Raw genomic sequence first — 25901 nt, 5'->3', positions numbered from 1 at the left:
CTTGCGACTTAGCTGCGACTTTCTTGCTACTTTCTTGCGACTTGTCTGCGACTTGCTACTTTCTTGCGACTTAGCTGCTACTTTCTTGCTACTTTCTTGCGACTTATCTGCGACTTTCTTGCTACTTTCTTGCAACTTGTCTGCGACTTGCTACTTTCTTGCGACTTAGCTGCTACTTTCTTGCGACTTAGCTGCTACTTTCTTGCTACTTTCTCGCGACTTGTCTGCGACTTGCTACTTTCTTGCGACTTAGCTGCGACTTTCTTGCTACTTTCTTGCGGGTAAAGCGTCCATGTAAGGCCCATAACAGGTCCCAATAACTAATACCTATTAATACTATGTATTATAGACTTCATGTATACAACATGATATGTCCTAGATAACTCTTCTACCCGCTGTTAATGTACTAACATTGACTACCACAAGCTATCACAGGCTATCACAGGCTATCACAGGCTATCACTGGCTATCATTGGATATCACGAGCTATCACTGGCTATCACTGGCTATCACTGGTTATCACGAGCTATCACTGGCTATCACTAGCTATCACTGGCTATCACTAGCTATCACTAGCTATCACTAGCTATCACAAGCAATCACTGGCCATCACTAGCTATCACTGGCTATCACTGGCTATCACTAGCTATCACTGGCTATCACAGGCTATCACTGGCTATCACTGGCTATCACTAGCAATCACTACCTATCACAGGCTATAACAGGCTATCGCCGGCTATCACCGGCTATCACTGGCCATCACTAGCTATCACTGGCTATCACAGACTATCACTGGCTATCACTAGCTATCACTGGCTATCACTGGCTATCACTAGCTATCACTGGCTATCACTGGCTATCACTAGCTATCACTGGCTATCACAGGCTATCACTGGCTATCACTGGATATCATAAGCTATCACTGGCTATCACAGGCTATCACTGGCTATCACTAGCTATCACTGGCTATCACTGGCTATCACCGGTTATCACGAGCTATCACTAGCTATCACTAGCTATCACTGGCTATCACTAGCTATCTCTAGCTATCACAAGCTATCACTGGCCATCACTAGCTATCACTGGCTATCACTGGCTATCACTGGCTATCACTAGCTATCACTGGCTATCACAGGCTATCACTGGCTATCACTGGATATCACAAGCTATCACTGGCTATCACAGGCTATCACTGGCTATCATTGGCTATCACTGGCTATCACTGGCTATCACTAGCAATCACTACCTATCACAGGCTATCACAGGCTATCGCCGGCTATCACCGGCTATCACTGGCCATCACTAGCTATCACTGGCTATCACAGACTATCACTGGCTATCACTAGCTATCACTGGCTATCACTGGCTATCACTAGCTATCACTGGCTATCCCTGGCTATCACTGGCTATCACTAGCTATCACTGGCTATCACTGGCTATCACTGGATATCATAAGCTATCACTGGCTATCACAGGCTATCACTGGCTATCACTAGCTATCACTGGCTATCACCGGTTATCACGAGCTATCACTAGCTATCACTAGCTATCACTAGCTATCACTAGCTATCACTAGCTATCACAAGCTATCACTGGCCATCACTAGCTATCACTGGCTATCACTGGCTATCACTAGCAATCACTAGGTATCACAGGCTATCACAGGCTATCACTGGCTATCACTGGCCATCACTAGCTATCACTGGTTATCACAGGCTATCACTGGCTATCACTAGCTATCACTGGCTATCACTGGCTATCACTAGCTATCACTGGCTATCACAGGCTATCACTGGCTATCACTAGCTATCACTGGCTATCACTGGTTATCACTAGCTATCACTGGCTATCACAGGCTATCACTTGCTATCACCGGTTATCACTGGCTATCACTGGCTACTACCAGCTATCATTAGCTATCACAGGCTATCACTGGCTATCACTAGTTATCCCTAGCTATCACTTACTATCACTGGCTATCACTGACTATCACTAGCTATCACCGACTATTACTAGCTATCACTAGCTATCACTGGCTATCACAGGCTATCACTTGCTATCACTGGCTACCACTAGCTGTCACTAGCTATCACAGGCTATCACTGGCTATCACTAGTTATCCCTAGCTATCACTAGCTATCACTAGCTATCACTAGCTATCACTAGCTATCACTGGCTATCACTGGCTATCACTACCTATCACTACCTATCTCTAGCTATCACTTGCTATCACTGGCTATCACTGGCTACCACTAGCTATCACTAGCTATCACAGGCTATCACTGGCTATCACTACTTATCCCTAGCTATGACTGACTATCACTGGCTATCACTAGCTATCACTAGCTATCACTGGCTATCACTAGCTATCACAGGCTATCACTGGCTATCACTAGTTATCCCTAGCTATCACTTACTATCACTGGCTATCACTGACTATCAGTAGCTATCACCGACTATTACTAGCTATCACTAGCTATCACTGGCTATCACTAGCTATCACTGGCTATCACTGACTATCACTAGCTATCACTGGCTATCACCAGCTATCACTAGCTATCACTTGCTATCACTAGCTATCACTGGCTATCACTGGCTATCACTGACTATCCCTAGCTATCACTGGCTATCACTAGTTATCCCTAGCTATGACTGACTATCACTGGCTATCACTAGCTATCACTAGCTATCACTGGCTATCACTAGCTATCACTGGCTATCACTGACTATCACTAGCTATCACTGGCTATCACCAGCTATCACTAGCTATCACTTGCTATCACTAGCTATCACTGGCTATCACTGGCTATCGCTGACTATCCCTAGCTATCACTGACTATCACTGGCTATCACTAGCTATCACTGGCTATCACTGGCTATCTCTGACTATCACTAGCTATCACTGGCTATCACCAGCTATCACTGGCTATCACTAGCTATCACTGGCTATCACTGGCTATCACTGGCTATCACTGACTATCCCCAGCTATCACTGGCTATCACTAGTTATCCCTAGTTATCCTTAGCTATCACTGACTATCAGTGGCTATCACTAGCTATCACTGGCTATCACTAGCTATCACTGGCTATCGCCAGCTATCACTCGCTATCACTAGATTGTATTATTTTGTTACTTTCAACTTGTATTTTGCAGAAAGGTGTAATAACAGCGAAATTCAAACAGCTCTTCTCTTCAAAATGAAGCAGACTAAACCCGAAAGAAAAAATTGGAAAAGGAAAGATTAGAAGGTTATTCTTCCTTGGAAAAATTCAACACTTTTCTAGAAAATGAAAAAACAGAGGACGATAAACCATCGGCTTTTAATACCGGCCTCTCATTTACTCAAATAATTTTTCAATACCGCTTCGAGGCAGAAACATCTTCGTTTAATTAGTCTTTACTGGATGCTGGAATAAATTACAATTCAAGGCAATTGACTAAGTTTATTGCCATAGACTTAAGCTACAGTATCTGTTTTTTTAGTCAAGATATTTTTATTCAAAGAGCTTTTTGTTCCCTTTTTCTTTTTTGCTCGAATTCTTACAATCGTATACCTCTCAATGTATTTCCTGCCTGGAATTCTATTCTTCTTCAGCCATTCGTGGTTTCGGCAGATTCTACTTTTCAATTGTCGTTTTTTTAAGGCTATTGACTTGTTTTCTTTTTCCTTTCTCATTCCTATAGTGGTCAAATTTCGACTAAATCTAAGGGGCTTTTTTTGCTTATGATTTCTTTTATTATTATTATTATTATTATTATTATTATCATTTATTTTTCTTCTTTTTGGCAATATATTCAACAAAGTTTCCATGCGGTGATTTTTAGAGAACTGCACTCGCGTTAGGCCTGCCGTTTTGATTTAACTGAAACTTGATTGACGATCATTTGCATTAAAATTACAATTTTTAACTCTCTAAGAGGATTTTACACGGATTGTAAGAGGAAAAGAAATTGATACAGTGAGATCAAATTCGATTAAGGTAAATTATCTTTTGAAAAACTTTGCAGACTTCAATTTCTTTGTCTTGCAGGCTTTTACCCTTGCATAAACTTATTTTTCCTATTAATTATATTGGAAGGATTTGTATTCACGTATTGTGAAGGCCATTCACGCATTGGTCTTCACATTCATAGTCGCCGATGCTCCAGCCAAGCACACAATTAGGATGCCATACCCATGTTCGACCTTGACCGACGGAGGCCTACCACCATTTGCTTAAAGATGTTAAGGCAGAATTCATCAAAATGATGGAAAAAATTCAAGAGCTTACAACGAAAGAAATAGTATTATAGTAGGTCTATAGAACATGTAGGGTAAAACTGAATTTTGGCAGTCAAATCTTGGTTTTTTGTTTCATGATTTTATTTATTCATACAGATAAATGATACCCAATTTCGATTAAATTTTATATTTTACAAAAAGAGTGAAGTCCAGTCCAGTCCAGTCCAGATTCCAGTCCAGATTCCAGTCCATATTTTCCAACCGGCCACTTCGATCTAACTACAGCCATAATCGTGACTGATATTATCTTACAAAGGAAGCCTGAACCCGAGAATGGTCTATGATTTGGGCGGTAACATCATCCTTGTCCAACGTTATTACAGATGCACGTACAAAGGTTTTGACAAGCAGTGTTCTTACCTCTCTGGATCTTCAGCAATTATGAATTTTCTACCTGATTCTATTTCAAACCTTTATCCCTTCAAGAAATATCACAAGTCTTGCTGCACGATGGATATCATTAATTTAGTGGAGACTTTGGTTTTGGAGGGTAATAACTTTTTACAGATAAGTGAAATCATAGCAAACTTGAATTTCAGAAAGTTTTCGGAAAGAAATAAACGCTTTCTTTCTTACTTATCATCAAAGCAAACCTCAGGTGTTCAAAATCGCAATGACAAAGAAAGCATCATTTTTTACGAGGACCTGATATTCTCTTTTCCCTCTGATTCCCAGTTAATCAGAATATACTTGGATCGTTTCGAGGAAACGAGGCTGTTATACCGGGAAGAAATGGAAAAGATCGAAGCAACTTCCTTATCCTTAGATCACACGTTTAAGGTTGGAAAAAATATTGGCTGTTATCGCGACACGGATGGTCGCTATGTTAAACAATTCGGCTTTCTTTTACTTTTGTTAAATGAGAATAGAGAAATCGTGGATTGGAGGCTGACAAAATCCACAGGTTATTCAGAAGTTAAAAACCTTTTGCGAGATGTAAAAAGTCGGAACAGGTTAAAGTTGAAGGCTGTGCATGTAGACAATTGTTGTCAATCAAGAAAGCAAATCCAAGATATAATGGAAGACGTCCCAGTCAAACTTGATTTATTCCACGCTATACAACGCGTGACCAATATGGTACCAAAAGGAAATGAATTTTCCAGGACATTCTGCAAAGAATTCTCCCTGGTTTTCAGACAAGATGGGGATTTAGGAGACGAACGTAAGATGAAAACCCCAGACGCTTCAGTTATGAGCAAAAATCTGGACACCTTCTGCGAACGCTGGAAAACATTCTTAGCGAGCGAGATTTATGAACCTCTTTCTAATGAAATAGTGAAGTTAAGACGGCACATTAATAATGACTGTCTCTCTGATATAGAGCCGGGCGCAGGGACTGCGGGAAACGAGAGAATTCACCGAAGTTTAAACAGATCTCTCTTATGTGGAACATCCGTTGTTGGTCCTGAACTTACAATTGCAATATTAACAGTTCTTTTTCATTACATGAACACGAAAAGAAAAGGAGAAAAACATGTCAAAAATCATCGCGTGGTTCCAGATGTTCCACTAGAAAACGACCAGGCAGCTAATGATAAAACCACCAAAACAAATGATGACAATTTATTAAATGATTTAGTGAAGAGTAATGCAACTATCAACGCTGAAAAAGTCTCGCCTGTGTCGTGGTTCCAGCAAGATGACGAGTTGATATTAATGGCGGATGATATAAGTCATCTCCTTTCTGATGCTGTAGCAAAGAGAATATTAAACATCACCAATCAACTTTATAGCCTACTTGAAAAAATTAGTAACACTGTCAAGGACAGATCAGCAGATTTTTTTGATTCGCTCTTCCTGCAGAATATAACACAAAATTCATTGACCAGTGAAAATAAGCAAGGGATGGAAAATGCAAATAATCATCGCTTCAATCTTTCAAGAAACCTTGCCTCGTTTGGACTTACAATTGATCCCGTTTCCGGAGATGGTGATTGTGTTTTCACCAGCATTGTAAGGCAATTGCGAAGACTTCCAGAATTCATCGATAAGAATCCTGCTCTTACGGCGCACCTTGAAGATCTGGGTTTACTAAGAGGCTGCGAGGAGGAAAATGCTTATAACTTGAGAAAACTTTTTGTGGATCAAGTACAAAGTAATGAAAATTACCAATTTCTCGCAGGGGTGGATCCTTCTAGACTTAACGAAGAAACCGAACTCTTTAGAGAACGTGGGACGTTTAGCGGTAATCTCGGTGACCTTGTTGTAAGGGTTTGTGCAGATGTGCTTCAAATTCCCGTGGTTGTAATAACATCATTGGCATCTTTTCCTTATACAACTTTCGTCCCAGACTGTTTCATCGCCACATCACCATTATACCTTGCATTTGATGCAACAGCTTGCGGACATTACGATGCTACAAAGAAGCAAAGTGAGTACACCGCCTGTCAGTACTGCGGGTAATAAATTACGTAAGATTCAATTCCAAATTGATTTGTACTTATTGATTAACGTTTAAACTGGACGATGCAGTCAAAATTTCATTCATTGATTTAACATGTAAGAGTTTGCGCATGCACATCGACAAGAAATATTACTCGGGGAATACTATAGAAAATTTCACTGCCTGGTGAGTGAGTTCACCTTAAATTTCACGTGAGAAACCTATAGCGCACGAATCGCGAAGTGATGAGTGCGATATTGGTTTTTCAAGTAAAATTTAACATGGAATTCACTCGTCAAGCATTGAGTTTTTCTTGAATCGCATAGCTAAAGTCATCAAATCACTGGGCGAAACAAGACGTTTCATATTTTTGTGCGCCATGCCAGTACATAAACAATGGAAACCCTTTCAAAGTCAGGTATCAAGATCTAGCGAATAGGGAACAAGATATTTTTAGAATGAAAACCACTTTTATTTCAAACTCGTGGAGAAAAAAGTGTCTCACATTTCTCAATCATCGGCGAAAAAAACTAAAAGTACAAAATACGGAGTTATTTAAGAAAGAGATTTTATAGAGAAGTTCTTTCATTCAATTAATGTCTTGGAGTTGCCTGCTACCAGTCAACTTTGCAAAATGTGGCGCCAACAATCAGCAACTGGATGCTCAAATCCCTAAGCAAAAGGAAAATTTCAAGCGTACCGGTATCAAAACAAGATCTGCAGAAAACCGGTGAGTTTTCGTTGTTCTTTCGCGACGCTTGTTTGGTTTCCTCGGCATGAACTGTTGTTGGGCTTTGTTCCCTCGTCTCTGCCCTTTTGTTTTTTCATTCTTTGCGTTTTCTCGTACTTTGAGTAGGAATGGTTTCCTCAAATTTTCTAAAATTTAAATTTCAATTCATTTACAAGGTGAAATTTTCGTAACACGAGTTGCAATTTTGTTTCTACGTTCGCAATAATTTTTTCTCGCGACTCACGTCAGCAATATCGCTTTACGCACAAGTGCAATTCCACCCTAAATACCCTCTCATCGATAGCCAATCAGACCGCGAGTTTACCTTTAGCTATGCGAGTACATCGGACGTTCTCCACTTTTAGCCGAGGCATAGTGGATGACGTGCACTGTTGAGAACAATCATGCACATATAAAAATACATGATGCATTAGAAATTAATGTAAATGACTTATTATTTCTCATTTTTTCCATTTTCTCGGCTTTACGCAGAATAAAGTATAACCCTTTACCATATAGCCAACCTGAATTTATAAAAAATAAAAGCTGATCCAACAGCTTAAAACTCATCATGAATGTTAAGCTGTTGACAAAATTAATTCCTGTTTCTTGCAGATTCTGAAATATCAGTAAAAGAAAATATTAAAGGCTGTTGCTGTGGCAAAAATCTGGCGAGAGGAATCAAGTCATCGTGCCTTTCATCCGCACGCAAGGTCTGCCCTTGTGTGCGGAAAGGAATGTCGTGTACTAGAAGGTGCAGTTGCAAAAACTGTGGTAATTTGAACCAAGATCCAGGGACCAATGGGGAAGATACAGCCGGTAAAATGCCACATAGACACTTAAGCTGTAGATGTGGAGAAAGTATGGCTAAGAAGAGAGAAGATGTCAAAAAATTCGCAGCCTGCAGGGATGGATTAATCAAGTCCAAGTGTCCTTGCCTGAGACACGGACAGGGATGTTCCTCTTCGTGCTCTTGTGTGGGTTGCGAAAATGAGTACGGTGCCAGTTCTCGTCCTACCTCGAAGCCTTCAGGGTTGAAGAGAAAAAGATCACCTGGAATCCATAAAAGGCTGGAGGGATCGGAATTTCTATCTTCGACAGGAACTCCCCAAATACGTGGACCATGGACAAATTATGAGTCGGTTCTGTTAGCAAGTGTAATAAAAGTTATAAATCTAACAGATATTGAGACATCTGCGGAAAATATCTCTTCATTATACAATTTTGTAGTTAGTTCAAGAATTTCAGGGCAAAAGCCTTTTAATTTGTCGTCTAGAACAGATGCACAGATACATGCCAAGTTAGCGCACATGCAAAAAAAGAAAGATTTAGTTTGCGCTCGTCTCGATTCAGAACAACATGATTAATGCACTGCTCGATTGATTTTCCGCTACAGTTTCTACAACAAATTTAGCGGGGTTTCATAGCCGGTCTTCCGCGCTTACACATTTAGAAAAAATATTATCGTTGATGCTGCAGGTTATGAGCTATCGTTAGAGGCCTTTGTACTCGGATATAGGCAGTTTAGTTGGATCATTTAGATTTTTGTTATTTAGATATTAAATTCATCTTTAATCACTTAAGTAGGCTACGTTCACTTCACTTATAATCTTAATAATGAACCCCTCGCAATGATAAGCAATGATTTAAATTAAATAATAATTACTAAAGTCAGCTGCAATATCCACCATATTATTTCGAATACTTGATTATTTTGAAGTTTTTCCTTGCTTTTTCATGCCGGGATCTTTACTACATTCAGTTGTGGGCGCTAATAATAAAAGAAATCATAAGCAAAAAAAGCCCCTTAGATTTAGTCGAAATTTGACCACTATAGGAATGAGAAAGGAAAAAGAAAACAAGTCAATAGCCTTAAGAAAACGACAATTGAAAAGTAGAATCTGCCGAAACCACGAATGGCTGAAGAAGAATAGAATTCCAGGCAGGAAATCCATTGAGAGGTATACGATTGTAAGAATTTGAGCAAAAAAGAAAAAGGGAACAAAAAGCTCTTTGAATAAAAATATCTTGACTAAAAAAACAGATACTGTAGCTTAAGTCTATGGCAATAAACTTAGTCAATTGCCTTGAATTGTAATTTATTCCAGCATCCAGTAAAGACTAATTAAACGAAGATGTTTCTGCCTCGAAGCGGTATTGAAAAATTATTTGAGTAAATGAGAGGCCGGTATTAAAAGCCGATGGTTTATCGTCCTCTGTTTTTTCATTTTCTAGAAAAGTGTTGAATTTTTCCAAGGAAGAATAACCTTCTAATCTTTCCTTTTCCAATTTTTTCTTTCGGGTTTAGTCTGCTTCATTTTGAAGAGAAGAGCTGTTTGAATTTCGCTGTTATTACACCTTTCTGCAAAATACAAGTTGAAAGTAACAAAATAATACAATCTAGTGATAGCGAGTGATAGCTGGCGATAGCCAGTGATAGCTAGTGATAGCCAGTGATAGCTAGTGATAGCCACTGATAGTCAGTGATAGCTAAGGATAACTAGGGATAACTAGTGATAGCCAGTGATAGCTGGGGATAGTCAGTGATAGCCAGTGATAGCCAGTGATAGCTAGTGATAGCCAGTGATAGCTAGTGATAGTCAGTGATAGCTAGTGATAGCCAGTGATAGCTAGTGATAGCCAGTGATAGTCAGTGATAGCTAGGGATAACTAGTGATAGCCAGTGATAGCTAGTGATAGCCAGTGATAGCTAGTGATAGCTAGTGATAGCCAGTGATAGTCAGTCATAGCTAGGGATAACCAGTGATAGCCAGTGATAGCCTGTGATAGCTAGTGATAGCTAGTGGTAGCCAGTGATAGTCAGTGATAGCAAGTGATAGCCAGTGATAGCTAGTGATAGCTAGTGATAGCCAGTGATAGCTAGTGATAGCTAGTGATAGCCAGTGATAGCCAGTGATAGTCAGTGATAGCTAGGGATAACTAGTGATAGCCAGTGATAGCCTGTGATAGCTAGTGACAGCTAGTGGTAGCCAGTGATAGCAAGTGATAGCCAGTGATAGCTAGTGATAGCTAGTAATACTCGGTGATAGCTAGTGATAGCCAGTGATAGCCAGTGATAGTAAGTGATAGCTAGGGATTACTAGTGATAGCCAGTGATAGCCTGTGATAGCTAATGATAGCTGGTGGTAGCCAGTGATAGCCAGTGATAACCAGTGATAGCAAGTGATAGCCCGTGATAGCCAGTGATAGCTAGTGATAACCAGTGATAGCCAGTGATAGCTAGTGATAGCTTGTGATGGCCAGTGATAGCTAGTGATAGCCAGTGATAGCCAGTGATAGCTAGTGATAGCCAGTGATAGCCAGTGATAGCTAGTGATAGCCAGTGATAGCCTGTGATAGCCAGTGATAGCTTGTGATGGCCAGTGATGGCCAGTAATAGCCTGTGATAGCCTGTGATACCTAGTGATTGCTAGTGATAGCCAGTGATAGCCTGTGATAGCCAGTGATAGCTAGTGATAGCCAGTGATAGCCAGTGATAGCCAGTGATAGCTAGTGATAGCCAGTGATAGCCTGTGATAGCCAGTGATAGCTAGTGATGGCCAGTGATGGCCAGTGATAGCCAGTGATAGCCTGTGATAGCCTGTGATAGCTAGTGATTGCTGGTGATAGCCAGTGATAGCCAGTGATAGCCAGTGATAGCCAGTGATAGCTAGTGATAGCTAGTGATGGCCAGTGATAGCTTGTGATAGCTAGTGATAGCTAGTGATAGCTAGTGATAGCCAGTGATAGCTAGTGATAGCCAGTGATAGCTCGTGATAACCAGTGATAGCCAGTGATAGCCAGTGATAGCTAGTGATAGCCAGTGATAGCTGGTGATAGCCAGTGATAGCTAGTGATAGTGAGTGATAGCTAGTGATAGCCAGTGATAGCTAGTGATAGCCAGTGATAGTCAGTGATAGCTAGGGATAACTAGTGATAGCCAGTGATAGCTAGTGATAGCCAGTAATAGCTAGGGATAGTCAGTGATAGCCAGTGATAGCCAGTGATAGCTAGTGATAGCTGGTGATAGCCAGTGATAGCCACTGATAGCTAGTGATAGCCAGTGATAGCTAGTGATAGCTAGTGATAGCCAGTGATAGTCAGTCATAGCTAGGGATAACTAGTGATAGCCAGTGATAGCCTGTGATAGCTAGTGATAGCTAGTGGTAGCCAGTGATAGTCAGTGATAGCAAGTGATAGCCAGTGATAGCTAGTGATAGCTAGTGATAGCCAGTGATAGCTAGTGATAGCTAGTGATAGCCAGTGATAGCCAGTGATAGTCAGTGATAGCTAGGGATAACTAGTGATAGCCAGTGATAGCCTGTGATAGCTAGTGACAGCTAGTGGTAGCCAGTGATAGCAAGTGATAGCCAGCGATAGCTAGTGATAGCTAGTGATAGCCAGTGATAGCCATTGATAGCCTGTGATAGCCTGTGATAGCCAGTGATAGCTAGTGATAGCCAGTGATAGCCAGTGATAGCCTGTGATAGCCAGTGATAGCTAGTGATAGCCAGTGATAGCTAGTGATAGCCAGTGATAGCCAGTGATAGCTAGTGATATCCAGTGATAGCCAGTGATAGCCTGTGATAGCCAGTGATAGCTAGTGATAGCCAGTGATAGCTAGTGATAGCCAGTGATAGCCAGTGATAGCTAGTGATAGCCAGTGATAGCCTGTGATAGCTAGTGATGGCCAGTGATAGCCAGTGATAGCCTGTGATAGCCTGTGATAGCTAGTGATTGCTGGTGATAGCCAGTGATAGCCAGTGATAGCCAGTGATAGCTAGTGATAGCCAGTGATAGCCAGTGATAGCTAGTGATTGCCAGTGATAGCTTGTGATAGCTAGTGATAGCTAGTGATAGCTAGTGATAGCCAGTGATAGCTAGTGATAGCCAGTGATAGCTCGTGATAACCAGTGATAGCCAGTGATAGCCAGTGATAGCCAGTGATAGCCAGTGATAGCCTGTGATATCCAATGATAGCCAGTGATAGCTTGTGGTAGTCAATGTTAGTACATTAACAGCGGGTAGAGGAGTCATCTAGGACATATGATTTTGTATACATGAAGTCTTTAATACATAGTATTAATAGGTATTAGTTATTGGGACCTGTTATGGCCCTTACATGGATGCTTTACCTTCTTGCGACTTACCTGCCTGGCTACCTAGCTGGGCCGAGTGGCACGCAGGCTGGGTTGCATTGCCGATAAACAACATAGATTCTCTAAGAGAGCAGCTTGTTTCGGAGGTCCGAACCAGGTATTTTGACACTTTCTCCTGTCATTCGTTCAAATTAGAAATGCTGAAGGTACAAAAACTTATATTTGGCTGCATTCTCTTTAGGTTTTCAATTTTTTAAAAGAAGAACGTGGGATTAAAGATGGCTTTTGCCAACAGTTTAAAGACGAAAGGGTAAGAATTCGTTGAGAACTGTTTCCTGTACTAGACTCGAGATTGTGGCGCACTTAAATTTGATACCTCAGATTGTCTTTTTACACTTTCCTTACCTTCTTGTTACGTCTGGTTTACTTTCGAGAAACCTTTAATCATTTAACTTCAAGATGGGACGGTTATTTGTGCTTCACTGGGAATAGTTTTGACCCTTTTCATAAATGGCTGCCAATTAAATTTTTTTTGTGAGTATTAAAACTATAGCCAGACTAACCTCGGTTTTGAGGTAATAATTTGAAAGAAATTTTACTCCCTAACGAGTTTAGTGAGGTTAATTTCATTGCATACAAACTAATTTTTATATTGGTAGCTATTTATCATTCCTAGAATCCAAAGTAATTGATTTGGAAATAATTGGATGAGAGAAAAAAAGTTTTTTTTTTTAAATTTAATTGCTTCCAAATTGGACAAGCATGTAGTCCTTTGCCCACTAATTTATGAAACATTCCAAAGTAGATGAACTTGATGTAGGGCAAATGTTGGGCCTGATATATGGCATGTACATGTTGAACATGATATACGGCAAATGTTGCTTGTATACATATGGAATTTCTCTTCTTGTATTTAACTCAAGGTCTTACTTATTTACTGCTTGATATATTAAGTTGAACACTTGCAGAGAAATTCCATATAAACTCAAGATCTTATTTGTTTGCTGTACATGATATATTGAGTTGAGCACTTCCATATCTGTGTACATCCATGTATTATTCTATAGTATCTGTTGCCATTTTTTCCTTTTTGTGTTTCTTATCTTGGGAAATATACCCATAGGACCTGCAAGTATTTTATCTATTTTTTTTTCACAGTTTACGTATTCGTATTACACCTCAAGTGGCTTATTTTACTTGACTAGTTTGACTCCATACTTTTCTCTAAGATAAACTTATTTTTCCTTACTACAGATGGACTTTACAGCTGTGAGGATGGCAACAGATGGAGATTTGCAAGCTCTTGGTTCGGTTTGCGGGGGCGACATACTTGCACTGAGATAATAAGGACAATGCTGCTCATTACAGTAGGGGATTAATTATTCTTTTCTTTTTATACATGTCATTCATGTGTACTCTAATAGGTTGTGTTAACATAACACTTTTATAATGGAATGGAAAATAGTTCGTTACCTGCTATTTACTTTGCTGTTCTACCTTGTTGAGTTCATAGATTTCGAATTACCAGGCCAGATGATATCTTTATTTTTATTCTAGATGTAAAATTAATACATAATGCACCCTTAACCCTTTATTTCCCAAGATTCCTTTAAACTAGTAATTCTCTCTACTTTCCTCTGCATAGATCCTGATGATGTCAGTTTGGAGAATTCAGTGTTGGATCAACTATTTATCCCCCAACTGATATTTTCCTTTATTCTCATCACTTCTTGATACTGTATTTATTTGATATTGTAAGGAGAAATTCTCTCCCAGTTACTCGTAAGAATTAAAGGGTTAAAATAACAACCATTTAATTTTGTACTTGAAAATAATTTTGTTTTTATAGAGAATAATTCTGTTCTGCTTGGCTTTGGCCAAAGATTAATCATATAAAAATAATAAATAGTTCTGCAATGATATCTCTGACTGGTAGTTAAAGTAATAATAATTCTCTAGGGGTGACAATGGTCCCAAGTTATACATGTGTTAAAAAGTTATATGTGTTAAAATTCAATCATGATGCTCTTGGCATAGTGATGTAAAAATAAAAAAATGCATGAAAATGAATCAAATGTTGTGATGTAATTGTCAGTAATACGTATCACCTAAAAAAATTGGTGAGCTGTTTTTGCCCTTGAAGAAATGGAATCTTTTTTCTTTTGGACAATGTTTTTCCACTAGTTTTGCGTTTTGTGCTCTTTTGCACAGTGATGTCCTTCTCAAGGAGCATGCGTTTGGGTGGTGGTTTTGCTACATATTTAATGGTTTTGTTGCCAGTTGAGATGCCAGTTGAGATGTTCTCTTTGTCATACATAGTTTCTGTTAAAGTTCTTTTCTTGGTGTGACATTTGGATGTATCCTCAACGTAAGATTTATTGCCACATTCCTTACGAGATGTTAAAGTATCATTGCTTATGGCAGCACTCATCAGGTCTCTTTTGTTAGCTGAACTTAGTCCTATCAGAATGTTGAAGGCAGGTTTGGCCCAGCTCATATCGCCACACACTTTTCTATAGCTTTCAAATGGTGTCTACAAGAAAAAGGAAAAAATTAATATAAGCTTTTCTAAGATGCACCTTGAGGAAACATAACATATAATTTGCTGGTACATTAATTAAGATAACCCTCTTTGAACAAAATAATAAAATAAAAAGTGTCTTTACTTAGATTTCACCTTGATTAAATTCACTGGACAGTTTACCAGTATCTTACCTTTTCAGGTTTGTGTTTTGGTGGCTGATCCTTGTGTGGTGTGACAGCTCCTTCTGAAGACTCCGAATCAGGTGTTCCAGCAAGAAAAAATTAATCATGTCACTTAAAACTTCTCTTAGGACAATAAAAATTTACTTAGAATTGTACCTCACAGGCAAAACTGGGGCTGCATACAACTTGCCAAGGTTTTCTTGATGCAGAAATTACTACCTACTGATTTATTCTGTTAAAGTGGAGAGACAAATTGTCTCTCCACTTGGTGCCAGGAAAATTTCTTGCTAGGAAGAGGAGAGAGTGACAACATCTGCACCAGTGCCAGCTGGTCTACTACTAAGCTAGCTTAGAGCTTGCCATGCCATGTCTAAAAGTCCCAGAGTTTTTCAATACTGTTCCACCTTACCTGAACTGACTAAGTGTAGATTGTAATTTTGATTTTCCACGAGGTATTTCTGGTGTCATCAGAGCACACCTCAAGTCCCTTGTTTCATATTCTTGGAGACAACTTTTCTAGTCATGCTCATCTAATACAGCCTGAATCAGGAAATACACATTCATTCCTGCCATGGATGACTTTGCTTGGCCACCATCACATATTTTGCAGCTTAGTTGTTCCACCTTTTCTTTCAGAGATTCCACAGTTTTGGCAATACTTTCATTTGTAAAAACCTTTTCTTTGGATTTAATAATGCTCACATTGAGCATGTTCATGAATCTTAAGACAGCAGTTCTGAAAGATAAGCAGACAACTTATTTTCACAGGGTTTATTCAAACATGCCAATCACTTCGGACAATCTCACCACTCAGTCAACTGTATTTAATGTTTTTACTGCAGTACTGTGACAATCCTTTTAACTGGTTAGACTCCTTTGTGCATGCTTTTCTTTCGGAAGTACCCCATCCAATGAAAGGTGCTCAACAAAATAATAGGATTTTTCCCATGATTAGCTTGTAAAACAACCTTAATCTGACTGGGATGCATTCAAGATTTAGTCAAGGGGCCGGTTCGTTGATTCTTCAAGGGCATGCTCCCCCAGCAGATTTTGAAAATTATGTCTTCGGAAACATGATTTCCAGCATTTTGAGGGACAATTTAGGGGGTTGGACTGAACCACCCAAACCACCCCTGGGTCCGCCTCAGAATCTAGATGCAACAGTTTTCTAATTTTTATCACTGAGAGTTTGGTGGAAGAACAAAATTGATCTTGGTTTTAAAACCTTCCTTTGCAGAAATGATCATGTTCTTAAATTAAAATAGTGTACAATATGTATCTACAACTATCTTACTTTGCATCTGCTGTTTCTTCACAGACAGTTTGTAACTTTTGGAAAAAGGTCACAAACTCTCCAAGACCCTGTAAAAAAAAAATTGTTGAAAACCACAGATGAAGGAAGTTATTAAACATTAGCCATGAGTATGGGACAGAAAAGTCTACACCAACTGGGCTGCAAAGAACTCTTTGGCTTAGTAAAGATTCTCTCTTGTGGTAAAATGACCTGACACCTACTAACAGCTGAAATATATTTATAAAAATTCTATTTGGTACACTAAAGGGAATAATAAATTTTGATATACTGATATATACCTTAGTTAATGGGAGAAGTGGGTTGTCATCAATTGGTGCATAACTCTTTCCACCCAATCGTATCCTCAGAATAAACAAGACAGCTGTCTGTTGGCATGGGAAGGAAAGAAAACTAGAGAAAACTGTGTAATATTATCCTCCAACTGCTACGGATAATGATGAGAAAAAAAATTGTTTTTTCACCACTGGATCAGACTATATACATTTTAGAATACAGCTCAATCCTATCTCTCAGTTGTTTATCAAGGAGCCAATCTATTGAGAAGCAAGGCAGGATCAGCCACAGATAGGAGGTATACATTGTCACAGCAACTTCTTGGAATGAGGAAATTGGTTTAGAAAGTATCTAAGAACTCCAGGAATATGGATTGAAAGATTACAGCTTTTGCTTTGTTACCTGTCCTCAATGATGACATAAACCGATGATGATGAATGCAATGATATACATGCATGCAAGAATATCAACATCATGATTTAAATGCTTGAAAAATAACTGAGCTGCCACCTCTTGTTTCACCCTCCAGACTCTTTCAACACGCCAGAATTGCTTCTCAAACACCAAGGGATAATTTTCCAAATGAATTGAAAATTTTGACCCTTACAATTGCAACACTCTTAGTCTAATAGTGATTGATTCCACTCTTTGAAAACACTTTGCTAATGTATCGCCCACACCCTATTTAACTTCTGTGTCTATTTAAAAGTGGCTTAGCCAGAAATATTTTACGCATGTGTGGTCTTCACAGCAATTATTTTGATAACTGTCATTTGCTGATAGCAGTTCATAATTGCAGAATTTTCATGATAATATTCACTGTAAAAAAAATTGCAGGGGTTTCATCTAAGTTTTTAGTAAGGGGGCAACTGGTTTTCATAGGCAGGCAAAACTCTTTGGACTTAACTTCTTTATGAGATAGACTTTCTTCTATATGGTCAAATCAGGTGGGCAAAAACTTCCTTAAAACCAGTCAATTTGCTCAGTGCCCAGTCCTTAATGAAACACCTGAAATTGAGTGGTACCTGAAACATAGGCATGTTTTTTTCCCCTGCAACTTTCCTCAATACTGTAAATTGTTTATGAGCCAAGTCCCTGCGAGGGATATGGATGGCCTGAGACAAAGCTAGTTCATCTCTCTAATTCACTAGAAGCCTGAGGTAACTCAATAAACTTTCAGCAATTGATCCTGTTTTCAAAACAACATGTACAAGATTAACAAATCAACAGATCACTTGTTAAGTCAAGACCATGCCTAACTTACCCTGCGAGCAGAGCCTTTTTAACCTGTCCTCGAATCGATTAAAAAGAAGAAAAGAAGAAGAAAAGTAGAAAAGGCTCTGCTCACAGGGTATGCCTAACTTCACACTAGTTCATATTTTTTTTCATTTATTTATTATTTTGATTTATTTTGATTTATTACAGATTCCAACAATTAAGAGGCTCTTCTTCTGTAACAATACTAATCTAATCTAAGTATGTATACATATATATGTAGTAACTAATTAAAAGTATAATAACAATAATAAAATTAATCAAGGTAACTTATGAGATATTAAAATATACAATACATATTATGTGGATTAAAGACCAATATTTAGCAAACAAATGTTTCTTAGCACTATGGCAAAAAACATTATGTTCTAAAACGTTTCTTGTTGCTATCAGGAGTCTATTGAACAATGTTGCCGATGTGGATAAGGCTGTCCCTCAGAGAAATCAGCACTGAGAAGATGGCTATTTAGCTCAGGACTGAACAATCCAGCTTTCAACCAAACTGTACAAACAATAGCTGAAGGTCGTTTGGGACAGTATGTACTAATTAAGTACAACATATATGTTCGTATGATGCACGATCCTTGCAGTAGATAGCGCTATTTAAGCAATAGCGGAAATCAGACCTGAAAAAAATCAGGCCTGTACGGGATTCGAACCACTGACCTCTGCAATACTAGTGCAGCGCTCTCACCAATTGAGCTAACAAGCCAACTGGGAGCAAGCCGTTAAGTTGATTCGTAATAAACCCGTGAAAGTGATAAATCAGATACAATGAAAATATATGAAGTTCATATATTTTGAACTGCGGTATTAGATATGTATGATTTTCGCTATTGCTTAAATAGCGCTATCTACCGCGAGGATCGTGCATCATTCGTATCTAATACCGCAGTTCAAAATATATGAACTTCATATACTTTCATTGTATCTAACATATATGTTCCTTTACTCCTGTTTTTCTTTTTTTAAAATACTAGATTACCCAGGGGGATGAAGATTTCCCTGATAACGCCAGTTTCTTTGATCATTTAAAACAAATCTCTGTTTTAATCATGGTTAAAAAACACAGAAGCATTTTACTAAGTTTTCTCAGAAAACTTTCCTCATTAGCAGACAATACACAGTGATTAACATAATTTTCACAGTGGCCAAAATTGAGACCATGGCATTCCAACAATTGGTAATTAATTATAGTGATTTCACTTTTTCATGATTTCAATTTTTCATTGATTTGTCCACATTTTATATGCTAGAGGTTAAATTATACTCACTTAGTAGTTCATAACTTATATTTTGCCAATGCTGAAAACGACCCCAAACTTACACACCCACTGGCCACTCCCACCCCTGCAGCTTCTGTGGACACCAATGCCACTCCATGATTGGGCAACATAGCCACAAGAGAAGCTGCAGAGCCTGACAGCGACTCTTTTAATCTCTCTTACCTCTTTTTCCCCACTTATTTCAACCTCAAAATCACTCTACTAGGCCATTCCCATTGATGCAAAGGACCAAACAAATATGAATTTTCTGAAGCCAGTGAAGGGATTCTCTGAATTTCAGAGCTAGTTTCTCGATGTTTAAAATTACCTGCGTGAACGATTCTTGTGAAAATGAATGAGATAGAGGAGGATTGGGGTTCCTGTGCTCTGGAGATTGTTTTAGTACCAGGTCATCAAGCACATCTACTGGCACATCTTGCTCCAGGAACATATCAACTGTTTTCTCAGATAGTGAGTATTGACCATCTGTGTTCACAGAAGAATTAGAAAGATATGTGAAAAGGAGCAATGTAAAAAAAGTTGCAAGTTTAGACAATAGTTAATACTTGTGCTGTAAAGTTTGTGATATGATGAAACTCAGTTGATTTTAAGGGTGACCTACCTTCTCTCTCCGTGGAGCAGAGCACTGTTCTGTTTCCAACCATCAGCTGAAGAATTTGTTGCTGGAAGAAATGTTTCATGCAATGTTTGAATTAACAAATTAATGAATTAACCATTTCATTCTTGAAGTTTACAGTAATACTTTAAATTAGCTAAATTACATGACTGAAGGACAACTTTAGTCAGTGTCTACTAACAAAAGTCACCACTACTAATCCTTTACACCTGCATATTCTCCATACTGTTCTCTATACATTTCCTAAGGTGCTTACAAGGAGAATTTTTTTAACAATAAAGATGGTGATCATTTCCTCTATTCTTATGACCTTAATGTGTGATTCAGGGGTGATACTGTAAGGAGAAATTAGATGGTAATCACATGTAAGGGTCAAATTAAAGGGTTAGGGATTATTTCATACCGAAAGCATTTCATAAATATGTTTTCTACTATAATTAATGATTATCATTGTTCATTCGTTCATTCATTCATTTTAGTTTGCCATTACCAATAAAAAAATTAACCGAATACAAAATTTATGATACATCAAAGATAAAATGAACTATTCTAACTAAATTAACTTCAAAATCAAAGGAACTGAAGAGCTAGGTAACAGCAAGGAAGCCGATTAGAAGCTGGGGGCTTACTAAGTATAGGCTTCCTTATTTAACTAGAGGATAAACCATACAAATCAAAGGTGCTGAATGAAAATTTAGATTAAGTTAAAAAGAAAAAGAAAGAAAAAAAAAAAAAAGAAAAGGTGTGTATATAGCTTAAAGAAGAATATATTTATAAACTAAAAATTCAAAGAAGAATTTTTTAAAGCCTTTGATAAACAAGCTGATGCCTTCAGAGTATTGAACTTCCCGACTTAGCGTGTTGAAAAACTTAAAACCTTGATGTTGACCTTATAATGTTTGTAACCTCTAGACAGCTCTTTAATTTCTCACCTCTAGCTGTGTCTTTGGCTTTCCAGTGACAAAAAACTGTTGCGAAATTTGAAGCATGTCTTTGACATTACTGTCCGTGATTAAACATGTTTTGACTCTGTGAAGGACATCAGCAAAGTCCACAGCATTGCAATGTAACAAAAACGTGTTATAAGGAGTGCATGACCTAGAAATTGGCAAGTAATTCATGGCAGTCTCCATATAGACTCCCTGTTACCCAGTCTCCATATAGACTACCCGTTACCCAGTCTCCATATAGACTCCCTGTTACCCATTCTCCCTGTGTACCCTGTGTACCCGTGTGTACCCTGTGTGCCCTGTGTACCCGTGTGTACCCGTGTATACCCTGTGTACCCGTGTGTACCCTGTGTACCCGTGTGTACCCTGTGTACCCGTGTGTACCCGTGTGTACCCGTGTGTACCCGTGTGTACCCTGTGTACCCGTGTGTACCCTGTGTACCCGTGTGTACCCTGTGTACCCGTGTGTACCCATATGTACCCTGTGTACCCGTGTGTACCCTGTGTACCCGTGTGTACCCGTGTGTACCCTATGTACCCTGTGTACCTGTGTGTACCCTGTGTACCCGTGTGTACCCAGTGTACCCTGTGTACCCTGTGTACCCGGTGTACCCTTTTTACCCGTGTGTACACTTTGTACCCATGTATATCATGTATATCCTTGTATACCTCGTATACCCTGTCTACCTTGTGTACCCTCTATACCCTGTATATTCATGTATACCCAAGTATATTCATGTATACCCAAGTGTAGCCTGTATGCCATGTATACAGGAAACCTGGCAAACATCAGTTGGAATGAATGGAAGCTCTCTGGCCGAACACAATCCCGTTTTGTACGTTTTGTACAAATTAATTATGAATAACTTATTATGATTTTATTAGCCCGGGGGGAAATCCCATATAAAATGGACTGGGATGCTCGTCTGGAATTTTGAAATAAAATCCTAAAGGAGGGAAATGTATGCGTGGCCAAACCGTTTTGGACCCCTAAATGAGACCATTTCAATCTTTAATGATATGAATCGAGTAAATAAAGCCTGGAGCAATTGGTTCTTGAGTAATAAGCTCCTGTGATTTTTAAATATATTTTTCATCGCGTGCAAACATAAAAGATACCCTTACAGCTAAATGTAACTCGATTTTTTCCCAGAACATCCAAAGTGAGACCATTATCTTGAAATTTACAGTCCTAAGCGAGACAACGAGCATCCCAGTCCTTTTTATATAGGAGTCCCCCCGGGATGATTGGTCGGTCAGTTCAAATTGAACGTTGTGCACGGTTACGTCAAAAAAGCCAACAGAAATTGGACGAATGGTTCCCCAACCATTCCACTTCAATTAATTACGCTCATATAGGGGTACAAAGGAAGAAATTAAGAGAATAATTTAACGATACTTATGATTTACGTTTTTTTTATTTGTTACAAATTAATTACAGTTGCGAATCATTGTATCCCGAAATGAGTTACGACATAACAAAATGTCGAAGTTGGAATGTGGAATTCATGCAATTCAAAATTATGTTTACCCTTGATTAAAGACCAGATTAATATAACGCTAACTTTTATGAGTGATTTATGGCAGCTAGCTAATAGTTTGTGCGTATTGCAAAACAGTGTCCACTTTATATTCAATCAGATGGAAACACAGGCCACAATGTATGATCAACGAAGTTTATTGGTTAGCAGATAAAACTTTGTGCTAGCTTCGACCTGACTGAAAGACTGAGTGATCTGAAAGGCGATTTTGTTTTACTAGGCAACTGAGTACTACAGACAATTAAGGGGTGTGTTGCCCATTGCCCATCACATCTTAGCGCGATTTTGTTGCCCTAAAAGAATATCTTGAATTTCACACAATAAGCCTTTAAAATTATTTGGATTCTTAATACACTGAAAATAGTTTCAAAAGCAATAGTTTTTTCTAAATATAATGGCGGAAGTCACGACTGCTCGATGTTTACTATATTTGTCTTTTAGATAGTACCATTTGATATGGTAATAGAACAATCAGTCCGAATTTCCTTGGTTATCAAGAACTGAAATACCATAGTAAAGATTTTTTAGAGCGAAATGTTTTTTTTCTTAAAAATTCTAGTTTTCCTTGAATTTGCCTCTCTGTTTTAGAGGTGACTGTAGTCAACTGTATATTATTTCCAAGCAGACTCTTGCTCACAAAATTATACAATATTGATATATTTCTGTAGCTTGGGAGAACACACGTGTTCGAAATAAATGACTCAACGGAGTCTAAAAGACAGCTCTCTTCGAGTGTCCATGGTCCGGGCTGCAAATTATATCCCTCATCCTCCAGAATATCTGCTGTTCGCCGCCTCTTCAATGATGGTGGTGTAGAAGTTATTCTCTTCTTTTTCTCGGCCTTACCATCGTCTGTGCTGTGAGTAACCCTTATTCCATATCTATTTTCACAGTTGAAACATGAACAGTGGATAGAGCAAGGTTTACCGTTGGAGTAGCAGGGACATTTTGTTCGCCTCTGACCTTTTACATCCATGCAAGAGTTTTGACCTGTTTTCCGTCCTTTAGCCCTGCTTTCTCCACACCGGCATGACAACTTCTGGGGATTCTGACTGCGATTGTTGCAGTTGCGGCACTTGCACTGAGCCTGGCAATTCTTTTTGTTAGAAACACACGGACAACGAGAATTTTCACTTGAAACACAAAAGCGCTCACTTCTGGATTTTGCCTTCCGTCCACAATAGCAAATTCGGGAAATTGTCTGTTCCTGAGCATGTTCAAGTTCACCCTCGATAGGATCTGCAAAAAAAAAAGTCGTTCATTACTTGGTTTTATTATTATTATAATGATTATTATTATTATTGTTATTACTATTATTGTGAGGTCGTGTAGTGTTTTTTTTTTTGTTTTTCAGGCGCCCCCGGCCACGGACCCTTTAGTGCAATGGTCAGTGCTGTTGATGTTCGTTTTCGTTTTACCAGCCGTGTAACTACTAGCATGGCTATGGTCCATATGGTATTAAGAGGTCTCGAGGTTGCCTAACCGATGCAGCTACACCGTCTGTCTCAGGTTTCCTGGTATGGAACGCCAGGACTGTCTTATGTCAATGTTCATTATTTAGTTGCTATGCTTTTCTCGTTACATGCAGTACGATTGTCGTTATATGCAGCGCGTTAGTCGTTATATGCAGAGCGTTTGTCCTTATATGCAGTGCGTTTGTCGTTATATGCAGTACGTTTGTCGTTATATCAAACTGTTGTTATGATCTACCCACAATTCAAATCACTCGTATCGGATCCAAGCTCCTCGCAGCCTGACGCCGCCATATTGTTTGTTTACCCGGAACAATTGAAAGCTAAAAAAGCTAAATGAAGGACAAAATGGTATGAGGGGTCATCTCCGCCAACATCCTGTTTCAAATTCCTTTATGAAGAACCATTATGCTATTGTTGTTTTTCAAATTCGCTTCTCATAAAAATGCAATCGAACTTGGACCAACATAATAGAATTTAGGAAGTTAGAACAAGAAATTGATTAAACAAAACGTAATTTACAACGTCAAAATAAGTCATTATTATGATCATGACATGGTTGCTAAAAGTTTGGTCACCCATCCGTTCGAGACATTTGATAGTTCAGTAACAAACTGGTATTTACAACTCTTTATTTTACGCCTTCTCATACTATAACGCAGTTCCTTGAGTTCACAGAGTTATCCCTGTTAAATTACCGCGATGGTTAGGGATGGAAAAGATGAACATGGCTTGGAAACGACGAAGTTGAAAAAAAATAGGTATCAGTTTTGCAATACGCACAAACCATTAGCTAGCTGCCATAAACTATGGCATTTCAGTTCTTGATAACTAAGCGAGTTCGGACTGATTGTTCTAATACCATATCAAATGGTACTATCTACAATACAAATATAGTAAACATTGAGCAGTCTTGACTTCCGCCATTATATTTAGAAAAAACTATTGCTTTTGAAACAATTTTCAGTGTTAAGAATCCAAATAATAATTTTAAAGGCTTATTGTGTGAAATTCAAGATATTCTTTTAAGGCAACAAAATCGCGCGAGGATATGATGGGCAATGGGCAACACGCCCCTTAATTGTCTGTGTAGTACTCAGTTGCCTAGTAGAACAATAAACTTCGTTGATCATACATTGTGGCCTGTGTTTTCATCTGATTGAATATAAAGTGGAAACTGATTTGCAGTACGCACAAAACATTAGCTAGCCGCCATAAATCACTCATAAAAGTTAGCGTTATATTAATCTGGTTTTTAATCAAGGGTAAACATGATTTTGAACTGTATTAATTCGACATTCCAACTTCGACATTTTGTTATGTCATAAGTCATTTCGGGATACAATGATTCGCAACTGTAATTAAATTGTAACAAATAAAAAAAACGTAAATCATAAGTATCGTTAAATTATTCTCTTAATTTCTTCCTTTGTACCTCTAAAAGAGCGTAGTTAATTGAAGTGGTATGGTTGGGGAACCATTTGTTTAATTTCTGTTGGCTTTTTTGACGTAACCGTGCACAACGTTCAATTTGAACTGACCGACCAATCATCCCGGGGGGACTCCCATATAAAAAGGACTGGGATGCTCGTTGTCTCGCTTAGGGCTGTAAATTTCAAGATAATGGTCTCACTTTAAGTGTTCTGGGAAAAATTGAATTACATTTAGCCGTAAAGGTATCTTTTAGGGTTGCACGCGATGAAAAATATATTTAAAAATTCTTTTTTTCAGGAGCCTATTACTCAAGAGCCAATTGCTCCAGGCTTTATTTACTCGATTCGTGTTATTAAATATTGAAATGGTCTCCTTTAGGGGTCCAAAAACGGTTGGGCCACGCATACATTCGTCTCCTTTAGGAGTTTATTTCAAAATTCCAGACGAGCATCCCAGTCCATTTTATATGGGATTTCCCCCTTGGGCTGATAAAATCATAATAAGTTATTCATAATTCATTTGTCAACACACAGAGTAC

The 25901-nt window shown here is 38.7% G+C and overlaps 1 protein-coding gene, 2 long non-coding RNA genes and 1 pseudogene across 6 annotated transcripts; 3 read left to right on the top strand and 1 right to left on the bottom strand.

Annotated features, from left to right (window-relative positions):
• The first annotated feature begins 2991 nt into the window (after positions 1 to 2991).
• LOC148743610 (uncharacterized) lies at positions 2992 to 4425 on the top strand. Its single transcript, XR_015989835.1, has 2 exons — positions 2992 to 3249; positions 4033 to 4425. It is a non-coding gene; the product is annotated as an uncharacterized LOC148743610 (long non-coding RNA).
• A 1290-nt stretch (positions 4426 to 5715) lies between these two features.
• Positions 5716 to 9111, top strand: LOC148743609 (uncharacterized). Its single transcript, XM_088728150.1, has 2 exons — positions 5716 to 6654; positions 8012 to 9111. Exons 1-2 carry the CDS (start codon positions 5730 to 5732, stop codon positions 8761 to 8763), a joined length of 1677 nt encoding a protein of 558 aa, XP_088584276.1. The 5' UTR covers positions 5716 to 5729; the 3' UTR covers positions 8764 to 9111.
• A 3444-nt stretch (positions 9112 to 12555) lies between these two features.
• Positions 12556 to 18398, top strand: LOC148743608 (uncharacterized). 3 transcript variants are annotated; one of them, XR_015989953.1, is made up of 5 exons: positions 12556 to 12652; positions 12737 to 12805; positions 13750 to 13862; positions 14141 to 16695; positions 17030 to 18398. It is a non-coding gene; the product is annotated as an uncharacterized LOC148743608 (long non-coding RNA). The 3 variants fall into 3 exon arrangements; XR_015989952.1 differs by having other exon boundaries at positions 16864 to 18398; XR_015989951.1 differs by having other exon boundaries at positions 12558 to 12652; positions 14141 to 15281; positions 16520 to 18398.
• Positions 14017 to 21114, bottom strand: LOC148743607 (uncharacterized; annotated as a pseudogene). Its single transcript, XR_015989949.1, has 9 exons — positions 20899 to 21114; positions 19952 to 20012; positions 19658 to 19815; positions 17815 to 17978; positions 16795 to 16881; positions 16496 to 16563; positions 15612 to 15937; positions 15211 to 15287; positions 14017 to 15028 (listed from the first exon to the last, which is right to left on the bottom strand). The product of XR_015989949.1 is annotated as an uncharacterized LOC148743607 (transcript).
• Between the last annotated feature and the right edge of the window lie 4787 nt (positions 21115 to 25901).

The sequence above is a fragment of the Stylophora pistillata genome, chromosome 1 (genome assembly GCF_964205215.1).
Source record: "Stylophora pistillata chromosome 1, jaStyPist1.2, whole genome shotgun sequence".
Taxonomy (NCBI): domain Eukaryota; kingdom Metazoa; phylum Cnidaria; class Anthozoa; order Scleractinia; family Pocilloporidae; genus Stylophora; species Stylophora pistillata.
The sequence above is the reverse complement of the archived record's forward strand: the minus strand, read 5'-3'. Positions and strand labels throughout refer to the sequence as shown.

Excerpts from the sequence above, each read along its gene's own strand:
- LOC148743609 (XM_088728150.1), top strand. The coding sequence starts at position 5,730 with ATGAACACGAAAAGAAAAGGAGAAAAACATGTCAAAAATCATCGCGTG. Across the intron at positions 6,655-8,011 it reads CGATGCTACAAAGAAGCAAA|ATTCTGAAATATCAGTAAAA; the intron begins GTGAGTACACCG and ends TGTTTCTTGCAG.